Source organism: Peromyscus maniculatus, chromosome 8 (genome assembly GCF_049852395.1).
Source record: "Peromyscus maniculatus bairdii isolate BWxNUB_F1_BW_parent chromosome 8, HU_Pman_BW_mat_3.1, whole genome shotgun sequence".
NCBI classification, from domain to species: domain Eukaryota; kingdom Metazoa; phylum Chordata; class Mammalia; order Rodentia; family Cricetidae; genus Peromyscus; species Peromyscus maniculatus.
The window spans coordinates 70,156,390-70,180,570 of record NC_134859.1 but is presented as its reverse complement, the minus strand read 5'-3'; the positions used below and the strand labels follow the sequence as shown (position 1 = coordinate 70,180,570).

General features: G+C 45.2%; 1 protein-coding gene across 2 annotated transcripts; it reads left to right on the top strand.

Moving 5' to 3' along the window:
• Positions 1–624: 624 nt before the first annotated feature.
• On the top strand, positions 625–21,683 carry Ccl5 (C-C motif chemokine ligand 5). Of its 2 annotated transcripts, XM_076543038.1 has the most exons (4): positions 625–738; positions 15,661–15,817; positions 16,970–17,081; positions 21,205–21,683. In XM_076543038.1, exons 2-4 carry the CDS (start codon positions 15,709–15,711, stop codon positions 21,290–21,292), a joined length of 309 nt encoding a protein of 102 aa, XP_076399153.1. In that variant the 5' UTR covers positions 625–738; positions 15,661–15,708; the 3' UTR covers positions 21,293–21,683. The 2 variants fall into 2 exon arrangements, with proteins under 2 accessions (XP_076399153.1, XP_006995361.1); XM_006995299.4 differs by lacking the exon at positions 625–738 and having other exon boundaries at positions 15,577–15,817.
• Positions 21,684–24,181: the final 2,498 nt, after the last annotated feature.

Below are 24,181 nucleotides of genomic sequence, written 5' to 3'. Positions count from 1 at the left end.
CGGGCCTGGGACTGACGTGCCTCATCTGAAGGTGATGAGTGAGATGAAAAAGATCCTCCAGTAATCCCAACCACTCTTAAAAGGGGGTTTGCCTTTGTTAAATGAAAGGTAAATGGAAGAAAGGAATCTTAATGCATGTGTTGAGTGGGGGGAAGAAACAAAGTTCCAGGGTGTGTGGTGTGGGCAAGAAGGTATGAGAAAGGAAGAGAGAAAGTAAAAGAGATGGACAAAAGACCAGACAGCAATACAAGAGAGTGACCAACAGAAAGAAATCCAGGTGATGGCCAGACCAGAAGACACCAAAGCCTGGGGGTGTCTGCCATTTCATTCTGGTTACTTAAGCCATCTAGTGTCCCTTCCTACCATTCAGTGAAGCCGGATCTGTGCCCACACACTGGCTGGTAGTGTTCTGAGGAAAAAAAAAAAAAGGGTAGGGTCATGAAGGGAAGTGCATCCTGCCCCACATTCACCCCTCAAGTGAAAAGGGGCTGCTCTGCGTCTGCCCAGCACGTAGTCTTAGTGGGAGTGTCTGTCTCCCAGACTTGCCAAACCTGACTCACCAGAAAGATTAGTTCCAGATGTGGCCTCCAGACACACACAGGCCAGATGGTGTCATATCCTAAGGGACAGAGAAAGACACTCAATCTTACTAGGGTTGGCTGAGTTAGAATGAAAAACTGAACCTGAGTTTTTGTCCGTTTCACCAACCTCTGCCTGAAGTAAGTCCATCTTTAGGGGGTAAGAAAAAAACCCGGGCAACATACAGAAGAAATAGTGATTAAAAGTAGATTGTAAAAGGGGTTGTGGGGATCTGGGGGCGGTAATCAATACTAGTGCTTTCTCCAGAAGACACAGGTTATTAAATAGAAATCTCAGTGCTGGGCATGGGATCAGGGAGGCCCCACAGGCCCTCAAAACAACCCAGACAATGCTCTTGTCTGGCCACTACTACTAGACGGCAAGATCCTATTGCCAAAGACACTATAAAGTTTGGTTGTGGTACATAGAGAAATAAATAAGGAACTAACCTGGAAACTTCCTCCCTACTGGCTAGCTTTCCGCTGTGGCAGAAAAGACATCAATAGTCTTACCCAGCACTGAACACTGAATGATGTGCGCATTGGTGCATTGGTGGCATGGTGCTATAGGGCAGCCATCAGCCTTCTGATTGGATCTTAGACTTACTCTAAGAAAGGAATTCATTCCGGATACTGTAAACCCACTCAAACTCCTACGTGTAGTGAAAGATCCACTGCATCTGGCCTGAGTTCCCAAGTGCTAGCACCAAAGCTCTGAAATAACCTTTTGTTTAAAGTCGGTGTTTGTTGTCTGAGTTGCCCTTCCTAGAGGAATTTCAGAACCTTTGCAGAACTTAGTCTTGAGACTAACCTGGCAAGCCAGGAAGTCTCATATGGCTGAGAACTGCTTAGGTACTGGTTCCTTCAAACGACTCCAGATGGAAGCTTTAATATGCAGAAACTGGTTTGCTAGACAGTGTCTTTGTGTTTTGCAAAGCCACGAGGCAGTCAGTTCATCAGAAGCTAATTCCTCTGCTGGTGCTGGAGAAGCCGAAAACATGCTAGAGTGACTCTCTTCCTTCCACTGACCCGTGTAACACAGAACACCTAGGGCAGGGCTGGAGAGATGGGTCTTTGGTTAAGGGCACTTGTTAATGAAGACGACCTAGGTCTGATTCCTAGGTCACCCACATGACAACTCACAACCATCTGTAACTCCAGTCCTGAGGGATTGTATGCCCTCTTCTAACCTCCTCAGATATTACCCATGCATGTGGTGCATGGACATTCATGTAAACAAAACACTCATATGCAAAAAATAAAAAACACATAAAATAAAAAATAAATTTTATTTTCTGTTTTCTAAATCCTATGGCTAGGGAGATCATAGACGGTAGTGGGAAACCTACTACAGTTGTTTTCCAGGATGCTCATGTTGTCAAACTGCCTTCTAAATATTTATATTTATATCCATAGAGTAGTACTATTCTCAACCTTGGTCAGAAAGGCTTCTCTTTGCAGTGGATGAGAGCTAAGGCTCATAATTGGTCAAACCACTGAGAATACATGACCGTGGAGTGCTCAGTCCTAAATGGAATATATATCTATATCTATATCTATATATCTATATATCTATATATCTATATCTATCTATCTATCTATATATATATATATATATATATATATATATATATATATATATATCCCGGCAAGGCTCCAAGAGCCTCGTGGAAGAGGAGGGAGGGGAGCAGGTAGAGCAGAAGGATGGGGAGGAGTGTTGTGAAATGCTGTCTTCTGTAAATAACACCGTCATGGAACTCATGAACTCACAGTGGCTGTGGTTATCTGCACAAAACAAAATAAAGATGGTGGTGTCTGTGTGTCTTCCTTGGGGTGCGGTTATGCTGTGAAGACACAGGAAGGCTGGGGAACCCAGCTCTGAGGGCTCTGCTAGGTCCACTGCTTAGAACACAGCATCTTTTCAGCGGGGTCAGCTGTGGGAAAGGACTCCTTGTCAGAGGATAGGCTCTGCCATTCTCTTCTCTGGTAGGAAATTGTATTTTGCTATTTTTATCTCTTCTGTTACTCAAGCACACTCGGGGTTCGTGAGGCAGGCAGAGAGTAGAGCTGAGTCTTGCTGTGTACCCTGACAGGAAGGACCAAAGAAGAAGCACACAACGTCTTTGCCAGAATTATTAAAGAAAGCAGATGTCCTCCAAACCAACAGGAGATCCTGGTGTGGGATGGGGGTCCAGGTGTTGCATATGTATCCCAGCTGACAGGAAAGCCCAGATAGGAAGGGCTGCAGGGACCACCCAGACTGATGAGCCATCTCCTTTCTCAAGAGGAACCACAGACTACCAGAAAGCCAGCAGACAGACTCACAGCCATGTTTACTGTGGGAACGGCAGTTCAACAAGAATCTGTGGACACAGACAGCCCTATGAGCACCCAAATATCTAAACATGGCCCAGAAAGGCCAACATGGGTGTCCCACCAGGCCCTCAAAATACTAGGGAAAATGTATATTCAATTAAGTTATGGGAGTAAACATTCATTTCCTGTCAGTGTAAGTATACACACTTAGATTCTTGCTATGACTATGTGCACTTCTACATCCTTTGGTTTTTTTTGTTGTTGTTGTTTTGTTTTGTTTTGTTTTGTTTGTTTGTTTGTTTCGAGACAGGGTTTCTCTGTGTAGTTTTTGTGCCTGTACTGGATCTCACTTTGTAGACCAGGCTGGCCTCAAACTCACAGAGATCCACCTGGCTCTGCTTCCCGAGTGCTGGGACTAAAAGCATGCACCACCACCGCCCGGCCTTTTGTATTTTTTTAAAGATTTATTTTATTTCATGGGTATGAGTGTTTTGCCTGCATGTCTGTCCATGTTCCATGTGTGTGCCTGACGTTCATGGAGGTCAGAAGGGGACATGGGATCCCCTAAAACTAGAGTTATGGATGGTTGTTAGCCACTATGTGGGTGCTGGAAATCGAACTCAGTTCCTTTGCAAGAGTAGCAAGTGTTCTTTAACTGCTGAGGCAGCTCTCCAGCCCCAACCCTTACGTTTCTTACAATGATTTGTAGATTTTTCTTTGAACCTCTGTGTGTATTTGTGCTTTCTCGCCTGGTTGTCATTACTGCTGTCATTACCCTCGGACCATGTGACTCGGGATGGAGGCCCACAAAGAAGGCAGGTGTCAGCTGAGGTGTTTCCCAAGGTGGCTTCCCCTGACCTGCTATTCTTCTCCCTGCTGCGGCTGCTGGGGCAGGACTAGCTGGGCGCCCACCTGCCTCTTGCGTCTCACTGCTCGACAGCTCCTGGAAGCCTCAGAGAAGGGGGGCTTTCCCCCTCCAGCAAAGCCCCAAATCCCTCCGGTTTGGCTGAGTCTTGTCTACAGACACCTCGCAATGGCAGAGACATTCTGTGAAAGTCCTCAGTCATCCAAGACCCTCTGCACCCCCTTTCTCTCTTCCAGCCTATTTTGTTTTTTGTTTTTGTTTTTCCTGCCACTTTCTGTCCCCATTTCCGACACAGCAGCTGTGTTACTGCCCAGCTCACAGGAGGGCAGTTGGAAACAGAAACTAACACTGGGCTGCTGACTCAGTAGCTGTGCTAACCAGGCCCAAGTCATCTTGCCTGTGGCATGGGGAAGAAAACACTACCTACTGCGAGAATTGAAAGGGAAATGCTCATGCATTATGTTGCCTGGTACAGGGAGGGTGGATGAGGTCTGGGGTGAGGGGCTGAGTCAGGGAGGGGCCTCTGTGTGTCACACCATCCCAGAGAGCCTCTGCTGAGAGCAGCTGGGTCTCTCTCTGGGTCTGGGACTGAGCTCCATGGGTATTCTCTATTTGGCACTACAGAGGCCACAGAGCACATGTGCCTTTATTTATTAAACCCCTACCGTGTGCCAGGCATCACATAAAAGGACCATTCCTCTTCCCAGACACCAAGGAAAAACCATCCCATTTTATGTATGAGGAACTGCCTAGCAGGAACATGGCATTTTCTTGAGTTTTTGAAGCTTCAGAGGCAGTGACCAAAGTCATACAACTCTGGGGACTGCTCTCTCCCTATACACCACCCTCCGTCAGAGAAGGTCATGATCCACCCTCCCTCCTTCCCTGACCCTTGCTCTTCGAGAAGAAGGCACGGAGCTAGGCTGTTTTATTAAGTGTGGTCCTAAGAGTCCACTTCCCTGGTTCAGCAAAGGGTGAGGTGAGGGCTGAGGTGAGGGCCTGGAATAGAGAGTCCCTGAGTGAGTCAGGCCACCTCAGGGAGCCTTTACTGAGCAGCCGGGTCTGTTCAGAGGACTCAGTGAGCTCTGAGGCCTGAGAAAAGCTATGTGTTGGAGCTCATATTTCATCGCTGGCCATAGCTTCATAAAATGATCAGACAGTCGAACCCTTGCCTCGCATGAAGGTCTTCCTTTGTTTGTTTGTTTGTTTGGGGGGGCTTGGCAGGGGGAGGGGGTGTTCTCATTATCTCTGTTTTTGGAGACAGATTATCAGTGTGTGATCCTCCCTCCCACCCAGCCTTCTAAGTGCTGGATTTACAGGTTTGTGCCAACAAGTTTCAGATGATATCAATTCTAAATGTACAAAATGGTATATAAGGGAAGGGGGTCTCCTTCCATGACCCACCTGCTCCCCTCCTTCACTGTCCTGTCAGGTTACTAGTTTTTTAATGATAGGTAATTCTCTCTCTCTCTCTCTCTCTCTCTCTATATATATATATATATATATATATATATATATATATATATATATGTGTGTGTGTGTGTGTATATATATATATATATGTATATGTGTGTGTGTGTGTGTGTGTGTGTGTGTGTGTACGCATGTTCATATATGTTGTGGGGGGGTACATGTATGCTCAAACGTGTGCAGAGGTTAAAAAAATCAACCTTAGGTGTTTTTTCTCAGATACTGTCCACCTTGTTTTTTGAGGCAAGGTCTTCTCATCAGCCTGGAGCTTGCCAATTAGGCTAGGCTTACTGATCAGTGAGCCCGAGGGACCCCCCCCCCCCCCCCCCCCGCACATGTACAAATACACGCCATCACACACAGCTGTTTGATTTGGGAGCTGAGCTCAAGTCCTTATACCTGCATTCCCACCAAGCTGCCTCCTCAGCTCTCCTCCTGGTTTTGCTTTGTTAGTTTTACCCCAGCACACCCACACATTGCAGTAAATTGTACCAGCCTTCTTCCCCTCTTCCCCTCTTGCTTCTTTCTTTCTTTTTTTTTTTTTTTTTTTGTTGTTGTTGTTGTTTTTTGTTTTTCGAGACAGGGTTTCTCTGTGTAGTTTTGGTGTCTTTCCTGGAACTCACTCTGTAGACCAGGCTGGCCTCGAACTCACAGAGATCCGCCTGCCTCTGCCTCCCAAGTGCTGGGATTAAAGGCGTGTACCATCACTGCCCGGCTCCCCTCTTGCTTCCTACACTTCCTGTTTTCTACAGATCATTCCACTTCTGTGTGTGGGATCTGCCTCCTTCCCATGGTGATGTCTGACAAACCACCATATGCAAGTGCTGGAATGATTTCATCAGTCCTTTGTGATGGACAATTAAGCTGTCTCCCCTCTTCATGAACACAAACCACAATATCCTGTAAAGAGTAAGTTGTAGATGTGTGAATACAAGTGAGAGGTAAGTCCCCGAAAGGAGGGTTCCTAGTGCTTATTAATACAATATGCTCTTTCCAAATGTTTAGCAGATTGTGCCAAATTCCACAGATGTTGTAGCAATGTAGAGCTCACCACCAATGAAGAGCAGTCAAGGGAATGTTTTTCCTGTGAAAAAAGATAGTTAGCTGGTTGAGATTAGCTGAGTAGGGTCAGGCAGGCTTGTGCTTATGCCAGAAACCCATCAGAGATCAAGTGAAGATGAGCCAGAGCCATTGACAGGCCGTTCCCCATGATCTAGCTGCCCATTTCACAGACGAGAGAAGAGAAGGTGACCTGTCTTACTGGGAGTTATGGCCCCAAATCCTGCAAATCCAAGGTCAATTCCTCTAAGAATCTAAGCACTGCCCCCTCAAACAGTGGTCTCAGATGAGTTGTTCTCGCCTCAGAAAGAGATTGCCTCTGCTACTGAAGCAGTCTGTCTCAGAGCAAGGCCATTATCTCATCAGAAAATTAACCACAACGAACCCTAGCTGCAAAGTATGAATGTTATTTTAGGATGCATGGTGATGCTGACCCATTTTGGACTCGGGACAAGGCTATCAAGCTCAGGCTGTGGTTAATCGTTAATCGCAATAGGCTCCAGCTGCAATTGTTCCAGGACACTGTAACACTGAAATGCTGCCTAACTGCTCTTGTAGAACCACCCCCTGCCATAACAGCAGCTGGGCACAGCAGTGGCGCGTGAGGGGGGGGTGCGCCGCAGAGGCAGATGGATCTCTGTGAGTGAGACTAGCCTGGTCTACATAGCAAGTTCCACGGCAGTCAGGACTACACAGTGAAGCTGTACTTTTACAATTTTTTTTTAATTAAAATAAAAATACCCCTTGGAGTCCCTCTGTGCCAATAGCTTCTCTATTGCTTTGTCCTATTGTACTGCACTGTCTAACAAACCCTACCCTTGCCTCCTTCTGTCTCGGTGAATCCATGCACAGCTACTTCACCACAGGCCTGTCAACATCGGCTCCTGTGTTGAGCTGGCTACAACTTGGAGAACCCAGCTCCTTCCTGTTATGAGCTGAAAGAGCTGGAGACTCAAAAGGCTCAGAGGTCAAATTGCTGAGTCCATTTGAATCCACAAGGGACCAAGCCCAGTCCCACATCTACATCCTTACCCAGCTGCCATTCCCAGCCCACCTTAGGCCCCCAGAGCTTTGCTCACCCAGTTCTCTGAGGTGGCTAGTCCTGAATGCTCTATGCCACCTACCCAAGGGTCAAAACCACTTCACAAATCCTCCCCAGTGTCACCAAGGGGTGGTGGACAGTGAGTGTGTGGCAAAAGTCAGCAGCACAGGAGCCACTCTGGGGATGCCTAGAACTATGGTGACTCAGTTTCTCCTTTTGCCCCTTGGACAGTGACTCCATATCCATTAACTCATCTCACCTCCACGGCAGTGCTTTAAGGCAGCTAAGGAAGAGATTCTTAAGTCCATTCTTCCCATTTTGTGGATGTGGAAAGTGAGGCATACCCTGTCCACTCTGTGCTGAATCCTTGCTTCATTCTGGGCTTCCCTATGATAAGCAACCTTCTGGCGATATGACATGTTCACCTCTTACTGTCCCATACCTAGAATGAAGCGGCTTTGTGATAAGATAAATAGATTATTGAATCTACTTTTAAAAAGCAACTGCTAGTTTTAAATATTTTACATTGGATTGGATTTTTGTATATTATATACAAATTATGTATATTTATACAAATTTGAGATTGATTTTGTTAGAAAATACTGTACATATATTTCTAATCTTGTTCAAGGTATTGTACCTATACAGCTCATTTAACAATGTAATGCAAATTGCTAGTTCTTGAAAGTTACTATGACCAACTAATTAGGATATAAAGAAATGCAAGTTAGTATTTAGTCACCTATTACAATTGAACTTGTATGTTTCCAAGGTCAAACAGAAATATATTTTAGATAAACAGGTCATCTTCGAGCACTTCGGAGATCTGCAGAATATGGCATTTAAGATGTTTTAACATGGATTCCTTTTTTTATGACTATGAGATATGTCTGCTCCCGGCAGCACCAATCTACTTCAGAGAAGATGATGGACATGGAAGAAATTCCATATGGAGTTTACTTTCTTTGCAAAACTTTATTTGCAAAAGTTAGCCACTGGGCAAGAAAGTGTCCTTGCCTCGGACTACTGATGCATGCTGTCCAAAATGGACAAGCAGGACACAAAAGAAAGGACTGCAAAACCTTGCCAAGACAAGGTAGGAAGGCTCTTCAGAAAATCCTGTTTCACAGATGATTTTGTCAGATATGCTAGGCCTGTAGGCGGAAGATGGATGACCCAACGTTGCAGAGAAATCTTGGGTGACTGTCCAGGCAGCCAGCGGTTTCTGTCGTTTCTCACATTTTTTTGGTAATATTATTTCCTTCTTGGGTCTCTGAGGGGTTTGAAGATTAGATAGTTATAGTTTTCCTTGTTAACAAATTCAGAAAAGAAACTCACTAAAGATGTGTAAAGTGTGTAAGTTTAAAAGACATCAAAAAATAGTTTTCAGTTGGTAATAATACAAGTTAGGATAGAAAGTGAATTAGGTACAACATTTTTGACTCACTAAAATAGGGTAAATAATGGAGTATTTTTTCTGAATCTGTCAAATGTTAATGGACTGGACATTGTTAATGTAATATTTGACTGTATACGTTGTATATACTTATTGTATATAGTTTTTCTTATATTAATTATAACATTCTTTTATTATTTTAGACAAAAAGGGGGAAGTGTGATGATACTGTGTACCCTAATAAACTTGCCTGAGGATCAGAGGACAGAGCCAGCCACTAGATTAAACATAGAGGTCTGGCAGTGGTGGCACACACCTTTAATCCCAGCACTTGAGATCTCATGCCTTTGCTTGGGAAGCACACACGTCTTTAATCCCAGGAACTAATATGGCAGGGCAGAGAAAAGTATATAAGGCGTGAGGAAACAGGAACTCTTTAGGTGAGGATTCCATAGAGGTAAGAACTAGTGGCTGGCTGCTCTGCTTCTCAGATCTTTCAGCTTTCACCCTGATATCTGGCTCTGGGTTTTTTTTTTTTTGTTTTTTTTTTATTAAAAGACCAGCTAAGATTAGAACAAGAGCTTTGTCTCTAGTGGTATACTTTTAGACACCCCCTCCAAGTACACAGATACGTGTGTATAGATTCCTTTCCCTGTGTCCTCATCTCTGTTTTAACTGTTGATGCATCCCTTATGAGGAGATCCTAGATCTTTCTCGCTGGAGGCCTAAGGGTGGTGTCACCCCTAGGTAAGCTGTCCTGAGCTATATTAAAAACAAACAAACAAACTGAGCAAGCCATGGAGAGAGCAGGCCAGTAAGCAGCACTCCTCCATGGGCTTGGTTTTGGTTCCTACCTTGAGTTCCTGCCCTAAGTTCCCTTCATGATGGATTACAATCTGCAAGACAAAATAATCTATCTCCTCTCCAAGTCACTTCAGTTGTGGTGTTTACCACAGTCACAGAAAGCAAACTTACTATATCTAAGCGCTTAGCTCGTCTTTTGGAACATGATGGGCACTCAATAAAGGTGGAGTTTCTGGCTAAGAAAGCAGATGAATAGATGGATGGGAGCGGATGGATACAGGGATGGTGAGTGAGTGGGGTATCGGTTAGTTTATTTGTTTAGTTTTTCTACACAGTATACATGTTTCAGTCTCACTGTTACCCTGGCACCCTTTCGTGGAATCACCCCTCCTCCCCAGGGTCCTACAAATCAGATGCCTCCTCCCAGCAAGCAAATGACAAAGCTGCTTCTTCCTCTCCTAGAACTGGGAATCCTCAGAGTGTATCCAGTTACGCAACAACACTCTGACACCTGCCCCTCTTCCAAGCTGCTTCTCCTCTGCTCCGACCTTTCTATAAACCACTCCACTCACCCTAGTACATCACCTTCTTGACTGGGCCAACCAACGTGGCTTTGCCCATTTATGAACAATGCATGTTAACAGACAGGAGCTGTGGAGATGACTGAGCAGATGGAAGGATGGACGGGTGGAGGCTGGGAGTGGGTGAGTGACTGAGCGGCACCATGGGTAAATGGAGGAACACAGAACTGCCTGTGGAAGGGGTGCATGAGCTGAGTGGTACAGTGAGTCTCCAGGCCCCAGAAAATGAAGGTGAAATAAAAACCTTCCAGCCTCACCCACAGGAGGAATACTATGTGCTGACTTTAGGGGAATGAGCATCCAGTTCTAAATCTCTCCAATGCACTAGAAATCACCCACTATTTTATTTTTCAAATGAGAAGGAAAGGGCCTCAGGGTGGTACCATTACACCTCTACTTCTCTACTGAAGAAACTAAGATTCACAAAAGCTTTGCCAAATCTCACATCTGGGTTTAGCACTCGACTGGGACTAAAATTTATGCCTCCTACATCCGGGTCCCTTGCTCGCTTCACATCCAAAATAGATGTTTAGGAAAAATGACTAAACTGTAGAATTTCCAAACTACAACTTGATGAAATTCCCCAAGGGGACTTCCCTAGCCACCCTGGCATTCCTAACACTACAGACCTAGCAAGCTTCTGAGGGTAGAAGACTCTCAAGACTTCAGTGCTGAGGGGTGGGTGGGCAGTGGGGGGAAGGGGAGGCAGCATGGAAAAAAAGCAGGAATCAGAGATGCCCATCTATGAGCCTGGAAGAAAGTCATAAGGAACAAGGGACTTTCCGGGGCCAGATCAAAAAAGGAACAGAACCTAGGAACTTTTTCTTTATAAGCCTGTCTGTCAAAATTGTCTAAAAGTGGTCTGTGTGCTCGACTGTGGGGGCGGGGCATCCGGGAAGGGAGAAGAGTCAGGGCCTACAGGCAGAGTATTCAGGGCTGGTTTCTTCCTAGGCTGAATAATCATTCAAGGGTCTAGCCTGAGCCCTGGAGCTGATTTAAAGGTCTGGCCTGAGACTTGGAGTTAATAAGGCATCACTTTCTTCTTTCCACTTCTCACCCTGTGCCTCCAACGTCTCAACTGACATGAACTCTTTCTTGGGAAGGAGAGAACAGTAAGGAAAGAGATGCTGGAGCCTGGAGGTTTGGGGACTGGTTTTTCTAAGTATCCACTGAGAGCCAGAAATAGGGCATTTCATGACTGCCTCCATTTGGTCATCCTGGGTGTCCTAGGACTGGGTGTTCTTAGCACAGTTTCCATAAGAAAAACCAAAGAGTAGAGGTAACAAAAGGTGCAGAGGCAGCAGGTGCTACCTGATTTCAAATTCAAGGCTGCCTTGCTCCAGCAGACTTCCTTCTGGAGGGGAGGGGCGGCAGAACTGAGGGGCTGTGCTCTCGCAATAAGCTTTCCTGAGCGTAAAGAATAAAGAATTTCACCAGGGGTATGAAACAAAAAAGGGAATTCTCGAAGCAATGCGCGGAAGGAAACAATGAAAATGCACTCCTCTCACGGAAGAGGAGGGCCGAAAGTTATCTGCCGATAAGCAATTTTGGAAGAACGAATGTTCCCCACCACCCTGGCCTGGTTGGTACCCGTGGCCCTTGTCAGGGCTCCTCTATGACCCGGGCACAGTTCTCATCAACAAACACACCACATGTGGTCTCCAGCTGCAGAAAGCAAGTGGCTGTTGAGAGCCACTGTCCTGTGTGGTGAAGGTGAGAAGAGCTGGCGGAGCTAGGCTGCAAGCCTCTAGTCTGAATGTGGTTGGAGCTGTTACGAGAGCAGGCATTAGAGACAGGGGTAAGGACCAACGCCTTCACCACTGGAGCACCTTGTCCAACAGGGCCCCCTGGAAGCAGAAGGTGTGAGCCAGCAACTTGCTGTCCCAGATGTAAGGAAGGAAAAAGGAATCCAATCAAGAAGCACACTCCAATTTGCATATGGCTTTGCTTCTGGCTTTCTTGGGAGCCCAGTTGCCTAGAAACTGGACTTCCCTTGCTTTGAACACTTTGATAGGAATGGCCAGAAGAGCCAAGTGCTGACCCACACAGTCATGGGGAAACACCACGTCTGACTAAAGCCCTGAAATTCGTGCGAAATGGGGTTTCATTTTCTTTGGCTGCCACTGGCTTCATAACATCAGTGTGACTGGGCTGAAAGCCAGCTCAGCTTGGGAAAAGAGTCAATGAGAGAAGGAAAATGAAATCAAGACCCGGCCAGGCCAGGGGGATGGGTAGCCCATGGCTGGAGGACTGTGTGCCTATCAGAGAGGCATCTGTAAACACACACTGAAGGTGTGAGGGTTGATGAGAGCTGGCACCAATGACTCAGAAGCCCACAAATACGTCTGTCCAGGTTTCTAAAAATTAAAAAAAAAAAAAAAAAAAAAGATCATAGCTTTCATCATATCTTAAATGCCTTGAGTAACCAACATGGATTCTGTGCAGTTTCTCAATTCACAGAGGAAGAGACTGAGAACCAAAGGAAACAGCAAGTTGCTTGAAGTCACTAATAAGCAATAGAGAGCGGACAGGGAGAACTGTCTGCTGCATGGCTTCACGAATATGTGCAGCCTTAGGAAACAAGGAGTAGATCTGCGGTATAAAGGGCAGGGAAGTGGAGGCATGGAGGGACGGTGGCCCAGGGGGTACACAAAGCTGCAGCCACCCAGGGTGAATATGTCTGCAGATCTAAAACATATCGTGGGGACTGCAGTTGGTCACACCATGTCTGGTGCTGGAAATTTGCTGAGAGATTTCAGATGCTCACACCACATAAATACAAAGCGGTGACTATATGAGGAAACAAGTGTGTTCATATGCCTGCTGTAAACATGTCACAATGTCAAAACTTCATGATACACCATAAATGTACATTGTTTTATTTTAAAAAATGGAAAATAAATAAGAGATCTGGATTTTCAGCTCTAGGGAGCCCAGGTACTTAGTGGATATGCCATAAGAAATGATTAAGACTAACTCACTGCTGATTTAGTATCTATCCTATCCAAACATTCGCTGAAAAGAAGGGGAAGGATACAGAAGACAACCGTGATAAGATACTGTGCTCAGGACTAGAGGGATGGCTCTGTGGTTAACAGCACTGGCTGCTCTTACAGAGGACCTGGATTTGATTCCCAGCACCTACACAGGACAGCTCACAACTGCCTGTAACTCCACTTCCAGGGGATCCAACACCCTCTTCCAGCCTCCAAGGGCACTGAACACACATGGCACACGTACTTGTCAGTATGTACGCTGTATGTGTACATACTTGTCAGCAGGCACACACACATGCACATAGAAGAAAATAAATTTGTAAAAAGATCCTATGCACACAGAATTAAGAGACAAGTCTGTAATCCCAGCACTGCAGAGAATGGAGAAGTTTAAGGTCAACCTGAATTACAGGGTGAGAAGTTCAACCTGAATCACAGTGTGAGCACTTTCTCAACACAAAAGAGACAAGGCAGAGAAGAGGTGGTTCACAATTGGGGAGCTTATATTTACATCTATGTTGTCTGTCTCCCTTCTCCCGCTTCATCTCAGAGCCTTAACAAGAGCTGCTGGATCTCTCTAGAAACAATGAAGGGTGGTAGAAAGTGGTCACTAATTCAGTGAGATCTATCATTGCAAGTTATGACCATAAGCTGCACACTTAACCTCCTTAAACTTGAACCAACCCCCTCAGAGGCTCAAATTCAGGATCCTCCTGCCTCAGCCCCCCAAGTGTTGGGACTACAAGGTGGATATGGTAGTACACATTTGTAAATCCTGGTGTTCAGGAGGCACAGGCAGGAGGATTACTGTAAGTTCAAGCCCAGCCTCATGCATATACAAAGTTTAGTCCAACCATGGTTGCATAGAAAGAAGTTGTTTGCCTCACAAAGAAAAATGGAAAGGAAAGAAAGAAAGAAAGAAAGAAAGAAAGAAAGAAAGAAAGAAAGAAAGAAAGGAAGGAAGGAAGGAAGGAAGGAAGGAAGGAAGGAAGGGAGAGAGAGAGAGAAAGAAAGGAAGGAAGGAAGGAAGGAAGGAAGGAAGGAAGGAAGGAAGAAAGAAAGAAAGAAAGAAAGAAAGAAAGAAAGAAAGAAAGAAAGAAAGAAAGAAAGAAAGAAAGAAAGAAAGAAAGAAAGGAAGGAAGGAAGGAAGGAAGAAAGGAAGAAAGGAAGAAAGAAAAGAAAAAGTGTTTTCAGTATGTGGTTACTCTTTTCAATATTCAGTTTGGTCACTGCTGATAAATATTTATTTATCTCTTATTCAGAAACCAATTTCAGCCCCCATCCCCTGGCTAATTTTTCCCTAATTCTGAATTGATGATGCACCAAATCCTTTGGAACGGAGTGAGGTCCTCCCTCTAACACCGTGGTTCAAGGAGTTCCCATTCTTTAATGACCAGTTAGACTTACAGATATAGGACCAAAGTGAGACACAGGACAGCTGGTTTCAGAACACCTAACATGAAGGTAACAGCCTCCACCTGTCTGTCATCAGGCCACATGGTATGTATGTCAAAGGACTGACAGGCAGAGAATTGCAGACTGTCCCAGAACTTGAGCTCAGATCCATTCCCACTGTGGCATGGCCTACTGGAATTACCATCCACTAGTTCACTTACTTGGACCTGCCATTCACTGCTTGTCCATTGTCCATCTGGACCTAGTCTCCCCTTTCACTTCTACAGCATCCATGTTCTTATATTTTGCTCCAGAGTCTAGCTGGGACTAGACTCTGAGGTTTGCTCTGAGCCGTGAAGCTTGGTTCTGCAGTAGGCACCTCCAGCAGATCTCAACAGTTTTTAACCTTTAATCCCACAGAGACTCTTTTGCAACCTATGAGATTCCCTATCAGTTCCCCTAGCTCCTAGATAGATAGATGATAGATACATAGGTGATAAAAATAGCTATGATATATAGATAATAGATGGACAGACAGGACACAGATTCTTTTATTCCTTCCTTAATTACTAATATTAACTCTCAGATCATGCAATAGATATCTCTATATCTACCTGGTTATCAAGGGAATCAGAATTACTTGGCAAATTGCTGTCAACAAATCCACTATCCTTTGTTAACTTACTGTTATCAATAAAGCCTGACATTGTAGAAAGGCACAAGTGTGTTCTATGTTTCTGATATAGTGTGGCCATGACAAATATCCTTCCATGGACAAAACAGAAAGACAAAAATCAAGCTCCAGCTAGAACTTGGGAAGTTGCCAGGTGAAGATCAGTAGGTCTCGACCTTAACTTAACTGACCCTCATTTGCCTTAAGGCAGCAGCTCCCTGCTCTCTGGGGAGGGCCTGCTTGGGAAGGAAGATCTGAGGATGCAGCAGAGGAAGGGATTTTTCATGCCCCACTGTGCTTGGCCAGAGGGAGCTCATAAGTCATCCTTGGACTGTGGGGCAGTAGAGGCAGTGATTTCACTTTTCTTTTCCATTTTGTGTATTTTCATTTATGACAGCAGCTAGTGTTTGGTGTCTGTTGTGGAAACTCCCCCAGTCCAGAGGAGGGGGGGCATTTCCTCTGCTGCCCTGCCTCCCTTTAAAAAGGTCTGCCTGAGCTGCAGAGCATCCCTGCAGAGGATCCTGAGACAACGGATGCCGTCTCCTGCAGCCTCTGCCCCAGGTACCATGAAGACCTCTGCAGCTGCTCTCACGGTCATCCTCACTGCTGCCACCCTCTGCGGTCCTGCATCTGCCTCCCCATGTGAGTTCTGACCACCTTCACCCCCTGTCTGGATGCCCACCCCATCCTTCCCCTCTTTTTAGTCACAGTATATGTACTGCTTCAACCCCGTGCACATTCCTATATTTCATTGACACAGAGATCCTGCCATCCCTGCTAAATTGCTAAGCCACATTATGGCAGGACCCCCTGATGAACGTTTCTGTGTCTCCAAAGTCTACACTATGAACTCTGCAGGTACTCCTTAAGTGTGAACCGGTGCTGGGCATACTGTAAGGCAGGGTAGCTCAAGCTGACTTTGAAAAATGACTGACCCGTATCTGTCACCAGCATAGTTTCTAAGAAATGTCTAATACTTTTTAAAGTGCCTGAGGTGTGATGGTCTCTCTTTTCATAGATAGAAAAGAAACAGGGCTTGAAAAAAAACAAAAACAAAAACAAAAAATGAAAAAACAAAAAAACAGAAAGAAAGAACTCAGTGCCGGTATGGGCCGGGCATCACGCAGATTCCTTGACTTGTGTCATTCTATTTGACACAACTAGTCTTCCCGTGGCTGTTCTTGACTTATGGTGGGAAACAGAGGCCCAAGCAGACGGATTCTTGTCTAAGGCGCACACTGCTAGAGTGTGGAAACTGGTACTCCAACCAGTCTTATCCGGCTAGGAAGACAAGCATCACCACAGCTAGGCTGTGGGATGACAAGTGTGCCGCTTAGTGGCGTCTTGAATGAGGTGACCACCGAGAGCTTCTCTGTTCCGGGGACCTTCACTACAGCCCAGGCTGGCCCCAGGATGCTAGAGGCACTTTCAGTCCCTATTTAGAATGCCAAGTTATAAAATCTTGGCTTTGGGTGCTTCCCTAGATCTTATTTTACACATCAAAGAAACTAAGCTTTGACTCCGCTGGGGAGCAGAGAAGGATCCCAGCAGGGGTTGTGGCACAGAGGGTAAAGCACAAGCTCCACTCCAGGACCACGTGGGGTTTGGACAGGTTCCTTTCAAGCATCTGTTCAAATCTTCACTGCGGCCACGGTGTCCTCTGAGCCTCCATTTCTGCCAAGATGGATGACAACACACACTGCTTTGGAGATAAATCGTGTGAAGGGCCCAGTACAGTGCCCAGCGCAACTGGCAATTCATAAAAAGCTCTCCTTCTTCTCGTCTTTCTCCCAGATGGCTCAGACACCACTCCCTGCTGCTTTTCCTACCTCTCCCTTGCGCTGCCTCGTGCCCACGTCAAGGAGTATTTCTACACCAGCAGCAAGTGCTCCAACTCTGCGGTCGTGTGAGTCTTAGCCCCCATGGGTTTCTCTGGGGTACAGAAGCCACCACCGCACCCCACCCCCGCCATGCCCTGACTGTAGCCCTGCCATGATCTTTCTCGGAGAGTGTACCCTATCACCCCCCACTCACCCCCTAAGCTCCTCAAAGAGCCGTGGCTCCTCATCTCCAGCTCAGAGTCCCCAGCTGTGACGTAAAAAGAACTAGACACAGTATCCTTAGAGCAGAGGTTCTCAGTCTGTGGGCCATGACCCTTTGGCAAACCTCTGTCTCCAAAAATATTTACATTATGATTAATAACAGTAGTAAAATTACAGTCATGAAGTAGCAACAAAAATAATTTTATGGTTGGGGGGGGGGGGGACCACAACACAGGGAACTGTATTAAAGGGTCGCAGCATTAGGAAGGTTGAGAACCACTGCCTTAGAGGATCCTGCCTACCTACCCTGACAGACACAGTTCCCAGAACACCAACTTTTGCTGGCGCAGCTCTTATTTGAGCACAGGTTGAAACGTCTGGGAGAAGATCCACTCCAGCATTCCTTTCCAATTAAGAACCCAAAGTTTCTATATTTCACACCCGATCCAGCTCAGCTAATCCTCTGAAGAACTAGGCAGGGTCAAGGACAGGATGAGCAAAGATCAGGATGGGTCAAGGTCAGGGCCCTAATTTCAACAAGTAAATAAAATCTAAAATCCTATCCATTTAAGAAGTTATAATGAGATTCAGCTTTAAGTATGCATATGGACAGATTTGGGGAAATATAATAATCCCCACCACACAGGGAGTACTTACTGGGGTGTCATGTCTATGTGAGCTGTCTCTAAATCACGCATAGCCCTGACTGGTATGCACAAGTATCTCCATGTAATGTAATTCAATAAAATGAAACTGATTTTCAGAGGCATTTACTGACTTGCTCAATGCTGCACAGTAAGAGAGGGATGGAGTCTGTCTGTCTCTGGGGCTCCCTCTTCCTGCCACAAAACAAAGTGATTAGTGACAGTAGCTTAAGAAATGTAAGATGCTAATGATTTGCAGAATGAAAATGGAGGGCTATAGACATGGCTCAGCGGTTAAGAGCACTCGCTGCTCTTGCAGAGGATCCAGGTTCAATTCCCAGCACTCACATGATGGCTCACAATTATCTGCAACTTCAGTTCAGGGGATCCAGTGCCCTCTCTTCTAATCTCCTCAGGCACCAGGCACACATATGGTGCACATACATTTATGCAGATGAAATATACACATAAAATAAATCAAAAAGTAGAAGAAGAAAATGAAATAATAAAAGATTGAAGGGTGTTAATCCAAACAAAACAAAACAAAAAAAACAACCCACTTTTTTTGTTTTGGTTTGGTTTGGTTTTTTTGAGACAGGGTTTCTCCATGTAGCTTTGGTACCTGTCCTGGATCTCCCTCTGTAGACCAGGCTGGCCTCAAACTCACAGAGATCAGCCTGGCTCTGCCTCCCAAGTGCTGGGATTAAAGGCGTGCACGCCACTGTCACCCAGCTCCAAAAAAAAAAAATTTAAGATTTATTTATTTATTATGTATACAGTGTTCTGCCTGCAGGCCAGAAGAGGGAACCAGATCTCATTATAGATGGTTTGTCCTGGGAATTGAACTCAGCACCGCTGGAAGAGCAGCCAGTCCTCTTAACTGCTGAGCTATCTCTCCAGCCTCAATCCAAAGATTTTTGTGACCCTGGCAAAAATGAACTTGGGTCCTGGTGAATTACTGAAAGCATAATATTAATACTTCATTACTAAATTTAGCATTACTAAATTTAGCTCTAAACATTAGTATTTTTTAAAAACCATTCCTTAAGCACATATTATGAGCAGGCAGAGATGAATAAAATTGCCATCCTCGGCTATGGAGATTTTATTTAGTAAGGGTGATACGTGGGACAGAGATGACGAAAGCACCCTATAAATCATTACTGGAAGGGAGGAGGGGGTGTGTCTTCAAGGGTGAGGGAGGCGATTCAGAGGTGATGACTGTAAAAGATGCTATGAGTGGAGAGATTAGGAGAAGTGTGGGGGGGGGGATGGGGTGTATCCCAGAACATGTTCACAGGCTTCTGCTTTGGTTTGTATGGACGGACATGGGCAGGAGAGCAAAGAGAACTCAGAGTTCTGAGTCTCAGAAAACTGAAGAAAAACAGAGCTGGCAAGAGAAAAATGGCCAGGAACAGGGAAAGCCTAGGAAAAAGGGATCTAGATAAGAGGCTGTTGAAGTCACCCACACGTGAGGTATTGTAGCTGAGTGGTACCCAGAGGCAAGAAGAAATAAGAGTTGGGAGCTTTGGAGGATGAATCAGCCAGGGTAAGAGATTTATGGTCAGCAGCAAGAGATAAGGACGATGCTGAGGTTTTGATGCACAGATGGAGAGGTGTACAGGTGTACAGGTCTGTTACAGGCTTTTTCTGTTGGGCCACCAACCAGATCCCAAATCAAGACACAGAGACTTTTTATTAGTTATGACAGCTCAGCCTTATCTTATCTTGTCCCACTAGCTCTTATAACTTAACCTATTTTTCTTCATCTACATTTTGCCTCGGGCTTTTTAACCTTTCTTTCCTTCTGTATACACCTTACTTTCAATGCTTCTCCTGTCTGTCGTCTGTCTGTCTGGCAGCTGCCTGGCTTCTGACCCTGGGTGTATCCCTCTCTTTCTCCCTTGTTCTCATCCTCTCCTTCTTCACCCTCAAGCCTAGATTTCTCCTCCTACTTATTCTCTCTGTCCGCCAGCCCCACCCATCCTTTCTCTGCCTGGCTATTGGCCATTCAGCTCTTTATGAGACCAATCAGGTGCCTTAGGCAGGCAAGGTGAAACAAATGCAGCACATCTTTACATAATTAAACACATGCAGCATAAACAAATTCAACACATCTTCACATTGAGTAATATTCCACAGCATAAACAAATGTAACACATCTTTACCTAGTTAAAGTAACATTCCACAACTCAGGTCTAGAGGGGAAACTGTAAAGAGGGAAGAACCAAGCAAAGTTCTAGGAGACAGTCTGTGGAGATGCTGGGTGGAGTGCAAACCAAGGGCTGAGGCGAGAGTCCAGGAACTGCTAATAAAAAGAGGCAAGGCCACCTTGTCTTGGCCACCCCTGGCTACAGAGCTGGTCTGCCACGTTAGAATCTTAGTTATGGCCTTTGGTCAACTGGGGCCCCTCAGCCTCTCTGAGGTAGTTTCAAAAGAGGGTAATTAAGGCACTTCTTTCTCTAGGTCACAGAGAGAATAATAGTCCTTAGACCATTCCCTGGCACAAAATGGGTATAAAGAAGCATCAACCTGTTATTGTCATTATCTAAATTGTGTGTGTGTGGGGGGGGGGTGTTAGGAATGAATGCAATTCATTCATCCGCTTATTCATCCAGTAAGTATTCACCAAGCATCAACTATATGCCAGGTCTGGGGCCGGAGCTGGAAAGACAAGAACTTAAAAGGGGCAGTGTCTTTGAGGACACCTACTCTGAAGGGACAGGTGGAAAGGGAAGTCAGCTGAGCAAAGGGCCCCGAAAATGGAGGAAGTAGGGAGGGAAGACTGAGCCAAGATGACTTGTTCTTTGGTATCACACACTATATAAAGGAGGAGGAAAGGGAAGCCCGATCAGTCCTGACTGCAGGGGTTGTTATCCTGGTCTTTTGACCCCTAGCTACAGGCTGGGAGTGCTGAGAAGAGCAATTAGCCAGTCTTTGGGTTCCCTCCTAATTTCCTCAACTCAGGTTCTGATTTAAATCCAACCAATACTCCACTTCTTTGATTTCCACACTCAGCATAAGGCCTGGAGCAAGGGAAGGGGCCAAGAAAAGGCCAGTGCTTGCCCTGATCAATGCTGAGTTCCGGATTTGTGTGTGTGTGTGTGTGTGTGTGTGTGTGTGTGTGTGTGTGTGTATTTGTAGGGAATTAACATGAATGAAACTCTGCCTGTAGCTTAGTGCCTTTAATTCCAACAGAAAAAGAAATGTCTTCTAAAAGGAAGAAAACAGTCCTGAGCTACAAAAAAGCCCTCCCCAACTCCCATAACCATTTCCCTGTATGCTTTTCAGTTTCCTGACACCAAAAGCCACCCCACTGTCTACTTCTTTTTCTCTCCTACAGCTTTGTCACCCGAAGGAACCGTCAAGTGTGTGCCAACCCAAAGAAGAAGTGGGTTCAGGAATACATCAACTATTTGGAGATGAAGTAGAAGAGAGAGCTTCTTGCGCCTACTCCTGCATAACTTACCCGTCACTGCTTGCTCTAGTGCTAACCTGCTTGCCGCTGAGCAACCCCCTGCTCCCACTCATTCCTAGGGGTGCAGAGATGCTACCGTACCATAGAGATTCTAACTGCGTCCTCTCCTAGAGCCTGGGAGGTCTACTGAGGCCCCGCCCCATGACAACAGGAAGGCTCGTGACTCTGAGCTTCAGGCTCCTCAGCTTGGTTTTGGGAGCAGAAAAGAAGTCTGAGTATCTCTCAGAAAAAGAAGGAACATGGAAACCCCATATATAAATGCTCACATGCCAGGCCCTCACAGACTCTGCACAGCAAACCCAAGGAATCAGCGTTTCATTAAAATTTCTGATGCAAGGACAAAACTGGCTTCTGATTTGATTTTCTTCCTAAGGAACCCTCTTCCCTACAAGTATGAGGCATGCGGAGATCTAGGCACACACCTCATATCAACATCAAATTGAGGAGGTATGGCCTGTGCCGTTGGCAGGGTTGGGAGCAAACAGCCTCTGAAACTCGAGCATAGATAGGCAAAGCTGGTGAAGTAACCAGGGACTTACCTACTAGGGCTGGAATCTGAGTATCATCATGTACAACCTATACGTCTCCAAGGGTTTATCTGGATCCCTGCCACAACACCTCCCTGCTTCCTCAGGCTTGACTGACTGACCCATACCTTATCTCCAGTGGGTTCCTCTAACACTATTTTTGTCCCTAGAATAGGACTTAAGGACAATTTCAGAGGCCTGAGTTATTTTAGATAAGGTTTTTGTTAACTATACCAACGGTACCAGCATCTTTCTCATCGATGTGTCGCTTCAGGTGAACACATAGAGGTAGCAGATGTAGTCATGGTTGCAGATAACATCAGCTGAGCACTATGTGCCAAGCATTGGCTCAGCCCCTCACGGTCATCCACCCTCTTTAACTTTATAACCTTAGGGTGGGCACTAATATAGATCTGTTTATAGTACAAAACTGTTTTCATTTTTAAATTATGTGTGTGAGACAGACAGACAGATACACAGACACATCACACACACACACACACACACACACACACACACACACACACACAGAGAGAGGATTGGGGGAACAGACACATGTACCATGGTGTACATGTGAGTGGCTTCTATCATCTTTTTCATCTTCTTGTGGGGTCCAGGGGTAACCAGGTAACCAGGCTTGTGCAGCAAACAACTTTACTCACTGAGCCATCTCACAAGCTCAAAATTCAGTAAAACTCATGGTAAGATGGAATTTGCCCAAAGCACCATAAGCAAAAGGCAAACAAGTTTTAAAAGTTTCTAAACCCACTAGATCTAATACAAATGCGTATATGTTTTCCCCATACTCAATTTACAAATTTTTTAAACACAAAAATTTATAAACAAATTTTTAAAATTCTCCCCTTTCCTCTGGTATATACTTTTTTTTTCCTGAGCCATTCGAAGCTGTATATACGATACCACTATACCTCTGAGGGTTTCAGTATTATCTACTAATAACAAGAACATTTTAGATAACCACAAAGTGCAAAACACAGGAAACTATTATTTTCTAAAACACAACCATCAAATATAAATGACCACATCCTCCCACCGTCTCAATAATGCCCTCTACAGCTATTTTTTTTAAAATTAAGAATCTAATTCAGGCCAGGCAGTGGTGACACACACTTTTAATCCCAGCACTAGGGAGGCAGAGGCAGGCAGGTCTCTGAGTTCGAGGACAGCCTGGTCTACAGATGGAGTTCTGAGACAGCCAGGGCTACACAGAGAAACTCTGTGTGTGTAGGGTTGGGGTGGGGGGATCTAATTCAGTACACACACTGTATTTAGTGGAATAACCTTTTAGTATTTAAAAAAACAAACAAACAAACAAAAAACCCCAAGATCGCCGGGCGTGGTGGCGCACGCCTTTAATCCCAGCACTCGGGAGGCAGAGCCAGGCGGATCTCTGTGAGTTCGAGGCCAGCCTGGGCTACCAAGTGAGCTCCAGGAGAGGCGCAAAGCTACACAGAGAAACCCTGTCTCGAAAAAAACCAAAAAAAAAAAAACCCCAAGATCTCACTGTGTAGCCCTTACTGCCTGGAACTGGTATGTAAATCAGGGTGGCCTGAACCACCTGCCTCTGCCTTTTGAGTGCTGGGATTAAAGGCATGCACTACAATGCCTGGCCTTTTTAGTATTCTTTAACACACTTTTTTGGCTTTTGTGGGACAGGGGGAGAGGGAGGGAAGGTTTCCTATGTAGCCCTAAATTGCCTGGAACTCCCTATGTAGACTAGGGTGGCCTGGGATTTATGATAATCCCCTCCATCTCCAGTGCTGTGCTTAAACAGCTGACCCACCATGCCCAACTATTTGTTTATTGAGTTGGGATCTCAGTACATAGGCCTTGAACTTCCAGGTTGGGATTACAAGTGTGTGCTACATCACCTGACTGAACAACTTTTTTTTTGGGTCCTGAAGTTGTTTAGATGTTTAGATTATATTTTTGTATTTTGTCATTTAAATTTGCTTATTTCCTTATAATTAGATGAAGTAATTTTGGTAGGAATTCCATTTGAGTAATGCTATCTTCATCTGTGTAGCACATAAAAGCATATCATGTCAGTTTACTTACATTAAGTCTGATGACTCATTGATCCATATTTTTAATTTTTTTAGATTTGTTTATTCCATTTTATGTGTATGAATGTTTCGAAAGCATGCATGTATGTTCACCACATGTGTGCCTGCTGGATCCCTTGTAACTGGGGGAATAGATGGTTGTCAGCCACCATGAGTGTGCTGGGAATTAAACTTCGGGTCTTCTGCAAGAGCATCAAGTGCTAACCACTTAATCTTGGTCATCAAGAC

What these genes read in the sequence shown, in the direction of transcription:
- Ccl5 (XM_076543038.1), top strand. Translation starts at nt 15,709, where the DNA reads ATGCCGTCTCCTGCAGCCTCTGCCCCAGGTACCATGAAGACCTCTGCA. An exon ending in TCCTGCATCTGCCTCCCCAT is followed by an intron (nt 15,818 to 16,969) that starts GTGAGTTCTGAC and finishes TCTTTCTCCCAG; the next exon opens with ATGGCTCAGACACCACTCCC. An exon ending in TGCTCCAACTCTGCGGTCGT is followed by an intron (nt 17,082 to 21,204) that starts GTGAGTCTTAGC and finishes TCTCTCCTACAG; the next exon opens with CTTTGTCACCCGAAGGAACC.